Genomic DNA, 6,338 nt, shown 5'->3' with positions numbered 1-6,338 from the left:
ACACCCATTTGCAAACAAATTTGGTTTTGCCAGCAACTCACCTGCAACCCAGCTGAATCTCTCGTTTGTGATATTTCCAGGCAACTAACTGAATGTGCTGTTTAGCTGGTTGCGGGGTTCGTAGGCTTCATACTCACACAACTGTCGCTTGAAAAGTCGTCCTGGCGAAAGAATTCTGCTGGGTCCACACCAAAGAGCGGAAGCACTAGACTCGAGTTTCGCTCTTATTAGAGGTCATCAGTAGTGGACCTGCCGGGGCTTGAACTTTGGACGTCTGACATGTGAGACGAGGGTAGTACCACTACTCCACCAGCGCACGGAAAACTAAGCACATCAATCTACCGTGATCCTGTCCGCGTGCTCAGACATGAAAATTCACTTGCGTCCTACAGAGTAATGCTGGCACAACTGCGCCATCAAACTTGATTTGCCACATGTCTGAACTTCCAGTTCCAGCACGGCTGATGTTCCCTCCTGACAAGAACGAAACTCGAGCATGCACTGAGGGGGGATGGTAACACGCTTGTCCAGAATTTCTGTGCTAACTGAATAAAAAGAATCCAATATAACATAATACACTTCTTACAGGGTCGCTAAATACTCTTCGATAGTTCACGACCGGTTTTGCTCTTCTTGAGACCCATCAGGTGGGCGCAAGTTCCAGCAGCCTTATGAGTAGAATATTACGTCTATACATGTATGGCGATATCTCGAACAACATGCCGTCTGAAACATGAGGCGGCCTGGTGCAGCACATCCAATCGCTTAAAAACATCATAAACAAGAGATTCAGCTGGGTCCCTTGTGAGTCTCTTGTCATAACCAAAGTGGTATGCAAATGAGTGTATTTCGTTGACCGGAAAAAGAACAAAACTGAATTGTTTAAAAGTGAAATGCAGACTATCGCTCAAAACCACGTCATTAGTGAACATGAGCACGTGAAGGGCTGATGAACCCTCGTGCCTCGAGTCACAGATGTTGAGTATGACTACTCGCGGTGGCCCGACTATTATTCTCAATATTATAAAATATGGAATATATATATATATATATATTATACAAGTCGAAACACAGTGTAGTGGAATAAGTTGTTGTAACCCGACGTCTCAGTTGCCGTGAGAAACCTTTTTCAAGGATTTCTACAATCACTTGAATACGGGTTAAATGCATCGACATTTGGGTCCATTATTCTGTCTTCTGATTGGTGTATTCTTGTATTGTATTGTATTGTATTCTTAATCAAAGTACACACGCAATCACGCGTCCACGTGTGCAGAGCTAACACACACACCCACGCACGCTGGTCCCAACCGAGTGCCGGCCGATCACAGGAATACACCAATCAGAAGACACGATAGTGGCTCCTAGTGTCGCTGCATTCGACTCTTAATCAATTGACTGTAAAAATCCTCGAAAAACGTCGCCCACGGCAACCGGAACTTCGGATTACAACAACTCAATGCACTACTCTGTTTTGACTTTAAAAATTCCACATGGCGCTCAATCTTTTTGGCGACTTTCGAGCGGATTTCGGCCCAGAACTCCCAAGGTTACAAAAATTTCGACAAACAGTCTAATTTGTACCTTAATTGAGTTTTGAGAGGACATTTAACTGAATATATTTGAATCTCTCCTTTATGATAGTCCGCTTCGAACAGTGGAAAAGTTTTCAGCAACCTTGGGAGTAGTGTGTTACTTTTAGAGCTTACAAAAGTTTATCCCGTCAAAATCTAGTTGATCTGGCTTATTTGCATCTTGAATATTTCGTCTCATTGTGTAAAATTTCATGACACATGAACAACTAGTCTGAATGGTCAGGACTACTTTTGCCAGTCAGCATACCGAAATATTTGTAGCTCGTTCATTCTCACTGGTGCTTGATCGGGTGTCCACTGATCTGTTCGCCGAGCTTGACAATTAGCTTTCAAACGTTCCGTCCCCAATCGAGGGGACATCATTAGTGTGCAGTTGGCCCAGTGCACTGCGCTCTGACGATACCCCCTTGACCGGAGAAGAAACGTTTTCGAGCTGGCCATCAGGCTTGGCGATCAGATCAACAGCCACCTGGTCAACCATCACTAACTACGCCTGGTTTGTTTCGGCGCTAGTAAAATGCTGACCTGCATTCTGGGCTTCTTGATTGTTCTGCCCACATGTTCGAATCTAGAAGGCCTAACCTAAAGAAGCCAGCCGGGGGTTCGTTATATATATATATCGTTCAAAAGTCGAGCCAAAGTACATCGTTTTAGGACTTGCACGGGAATCGTCGCTATTCGAGTGTTATGCAGGACACCGAATCATATTCAACGGACGATTATAGTAAACTTCATTGTCCAACAGGTATGCTCAATGGGATCAGCTCTAACCAGGGGACTGAAGCGAAACAACAACTATCGAGAGAGAGGGGGAGCAGAGAAAGAGAAAAGATTCCGGTGTGAACAACGAAAATGTGCAACCGAATGATGATGTTGTGATCTGAAGACTTCGTTACAAATTTACGCAAATGTATTTACTCATTCTCCGGTAGAGAAGAAGAGGTAAACACTTTTACTGTGTTCTGAAAAAGATTTGGTATGAGGGCTATTTTGAGCTGGTCTTTCCACCATCTGCGACAGCCCTATCGTTATGGTGACCGGCTGTAAAAGAGTCTTGTTACCTAGTTGTTAGTCGTGGCACGTTCGCCAGAACCGACGGGATCGAGACGGAGCGAATAGGCCAAGAAATGGTGGCTGACAGGATCTCAATCTCTACGCGTGGCACCGAACACAGTCAGACTCCGAGACACACTTGTTCACGGAGCTGAATGGTTAGGTTGCACACAGTTCGCGTCATCGTCAGTTCCCTCAGTTTTGGCACGCGTGGATATTCTCCATGTGAGAATGGGTGTGTGCTCGTGTGTGTGTGTGTGTGTGTTTACACCACGTCTGCCCATTCAGAGATAGTACAATGATTTGCTGCTTAATCCAAATGACCTTGTGACATGACCGCCACATGGGAGTCACAAAATCCCAACCGAAAGTAGTGCAAAACCTGCCAGAGAGCACAAGCCACCACCTACACAAGTGTGCAGGTTATAGCCCTAAGATCACAGTGTATTTCTGTAGTATTTAGTACTATCTGCAAATCAAGTGGTCCATGGTTGTTGTACGACTGCAATTCACAGGCGTGTGGAGCAGTCAAGTAGCTAACCAATGTTGGACAGCTTAGAAATTGAAGGTATCTCATCTTTTAAGGGCTTGTAATGACACACAAACCACACCATCAGATGAGGACGACATGAAAGAGATCCGTCAACAGGAAAGACTTTAAAATAGCCGAGAAAGCTATGATCACCCTCGTCAAGCCTACGGTTGCAGCATTTTTTTGAAACAGAGTCCATTCTGTGGTTATCCAACCCAGTTTTCTCACTCATGTGCTTCATAGGGTATTCTGTCTGGTGTTTCGATTGATGAGTGATTGCACTGTTAGATTGCAAGGTCGAGTAAGTTACTCCAATGCCAACGGTTACCTGTAATCTTCATCTCAAAATTCGAAGAATTCTAAACACGGCTAACAGAAGAGCAGCTTTCCAGAGGAGGGACACTCTTCATTGGTGAAATTGAAGGATTGCCTCCCGGCAAACAGGACCAGGGACTGTCACTCCAAAATCACGTGTAATGACTGTACCAAGGCCTCCATAGGACAGACGGCCAGGGAACTACACATCAGAGTCGGAGAGCATAGTAGAAAAACAAACAGACCGCCGAGAAACGCAGGTGAGTATCAATCAAGCGTTACTAAAAGACTCGGCAATTGCGGGGCACGCACTCGACATTGGACAAAGAATAGATTTAGTAAATGTTGAAGTTTTGAGGCGAGGACTACGGTCCACATCACGGTTCACATCACACAGACTGATAGACGAGGCGGTAGAAATCGCCAAGCATCCCAGTGTTAACAGAACTGGCAAGCGTGTGGAAGATGGTTTTGGATCAGTCAGGCTGACAGGTGTTGGTGTGCGGTCATCAGAAGGTGTAGTCATCATCTGAACTCCACTTGACCTCATCTCCCCCCAACTAAATTGTCGCAGCACTCACAAGCCCACGAAGATTAAATAAATCTATCAGCGGCGACCACGGTGGATCATCAGTTGAAGCACACTGAAGTGGAAGATTAAGGAACCAAACCTGAAACTTCCCCAATTTTATCAATGCAAGATTTTGACAATCACACTAACCGACAAGAGCCGTTAATCGACACTCAACACCGATCTAGTGTGATAATCTGAAGAGGACTTACTGATTGGTTGCCCGTCTGTCTTATAACTTGGCCGATTTGGTGACCTGCTCACTTGGCCTGATGAAGCTTTTGTGTCAAAAGCGAAACGTTGCTCAAATAAAAACTACCGATTGTTTACCAAGCTCTTTTGAAACGGAAAATTCGTGCTGTTCGCACGATGATGTTGGACTGGACCACTAGTGTCGATGGCAAACAGTTCTACTACCTACGTAACCCCCACTCGGGACACAAATTTCAGCTCTGATAATGAGAGGAACCCTTTCCCTAAAAGCGACCTTTTGTACCGTAATATACTTGACAAACTCCATTTATTCAACTAACTGAAATGGTATGACTGTAATTGACCCATTATCAGACGTGCTAGGATTTCCACCGGTTCGTAACGAGAGCCGAACAGTCAGTGTTCTGTTCGTCAAGGTGCTATTGGAACAATGGTGAAAAAACGCCTGGCCAAAAATGCTAAGCTTGGGGCATCTGAGTCAAACCACGGTACACACCTGGTTCAGTGCACATCAACACAACCAACCAACCACCAGTTTGTCCATTGGGATGGGAACAGCCGTCGGGCCTGGAACAGACGTCGAAAATGGGGATGGGTGTGCCGGTGGCAATGTCCAATCAACGAATCATCGAACCGGCCCAAATGCACACAAGACTAATTTTGGCCTACCTCCTGTTAGGTAGGCTTGCCAAAGCTGGAGAATGTGGCAAACCTGACCAAGGACCAATAGGAGGCCGGATGTGGTGAAACACCATATATGGGAACAATCAAGGCAGTATAAATTGTAGCTTGTGCACGTACCAAAACACTCACAGTCGCTTTCGTTTCGCGCACAAAACAACCGAATCGGACAGGGATAAAACTGACAAATGGCGGACGAAGAAGTTCAGGCCCTGGTTGTGGACAATGGTTCGGGAATGTGCAAAGCTGGTTTCGCTGGTGACGATGCGCCTCGTGCTGTCTTCCCCTCAATTGTTGGACGTCCACGTCACCAAGTAAGTCACATTCATTTCATAGGAAAAGCTTATTCAGCACCTGCATATTTTACTATCATATTCCTATAACACTGTGCATATGTATTATACCAACGTCTTTTAACCACATAACTTCCCATCCTAGGGTGTGATGGTCGGTATGGGACAAAAGGATAGCTACGTTGGTGATGAAGCCCAGTCCAAACGAGGTATCCTCACCCTCAAATACCCAATCGAACACGGCATCGTGACCAACTGGGATGATATGGAGAAGATCTGGCATCACACTTTCTACAATGAGTTGCGAGTCGCGCCCGAGGAACACCCCGTTCTGCTCACCGAAGCCCCGTTGAATCCGAAGGCCAACCGAGAGAAGATGACACAGATCATGTTCGAAACATTCAACTCACCAGCCATGTATGTGGGCATCCAGGCTGTGCTGTCCCTGTACGCGTCGGGTCGTACGACCGGTATCGTGCTGGACTCTGGTGACGGTGTCACACACGCAGTCCCAATCTATGAGGGTTACGCGCTTCCTCACGCCATCCTCCGTCTCGATCTGGCTGGTCGTGATCTGACTGACTACCTGATGAAAATCCTGACCGAGCGTGGTTACAGTTTCACGACAACGGCCGAGCGAGAAATCGTGCGTGATATCAAGGAGAAAGTTGTGCTAGTGGCTCTGGACTTCGAGCAGGAGATGGCGACCGCGGCATCGAGCTCCTCACTGGAGAAGAGCTACGAACTGCCTGATGGGTAGGTGATCACGATTGGTAACGAGCGGTTCCGTTGTCCCGAGGCTCTGTTCCAACCGAGCTTCTTGGGTATGGAATCTGCCGGTATCCATGAGAGCACGTTCAACTCGATCATGAAGTGCGATGTGGATATCCGCAAGGATTTGTACGCGAACACCGTGCTGTCTGGTGGTACGACCATGTTCCCTGGTATTGCGGATCGTATGCAGAAGGAGATCACTGCGTTGGCTCCGAGTACGATGAAGATCAAGATCGTTGCCCCACCGGAGCGTAAATACTCGGTTTGGATTGGTGGTTCGATCTTGGCTTCGTTGTCCACGTTCCAACAGA

The 6,338-nt window shown here is 46.6% G+C and overlaps 2 protein-coding genes across 2 annotated transcripts in view; both read left to right on the top strand.

Annotated features, from left to right (window-relative positions):
* Nucleotides 1–5,102: 5,102 nt before the first annotated feature.
* T265_11027 (hypothetical protein) lies at nt 5,103–6,013 on the top strand (the record flags this gene model as incomplete). The annotated part of the gene is made up of 2 exons (XM_009177567.1): nt 5,103–5,274; nt 5,399–6,013. The coding sequence occupies 2 exons, from the start codon at nt 5,149–5,151 to the stop codon at nt 6,011–6,013; spliced, it is 741 nt and encodes a 246-aa protein (XP_009175831.1).
* A 66-nt stretch (nt 6,014–6,079) lies between these two features.
* Nucleotides 6,080–6,338, top strand: part of T265_11026 (hypothetical protein) — a gene marked incomplete at both ends in the record, with an annotated part of 8,106 nt that continues 7,847 nt past the window's right edge. The window contains one exon of the mRNA XM_009177566.1: nt 6,080–6,289. Coding sequence (XP_009175830.1) covers nt 6,080–6,289 — 210 coding nt within the window. The remainder of the gene's footprint in view (nt 6,290–6,338) is intronic.

The sequence above is a fragment of the Opisthorchis viverrini genome (genome assembly GCF_000715545.1).
Source record: "Opisthorchis viverrini unplaced genomic scaffold opera_v5_439, whole genome shotgun sequence".
NCBI classification, from domain to species: domain Eukaryota; kingdom Metazoa; phylum Platyhelminthes; class Trematoda; order Opisthorchiida; family Opisthorchiidae; genus Opisthorchis; species Opisthorchis viverrini.
Note: the sequence above shows the minus strand (reverse complement) of the source record. Positions and strands in the feature narration are given on the sequence as shown.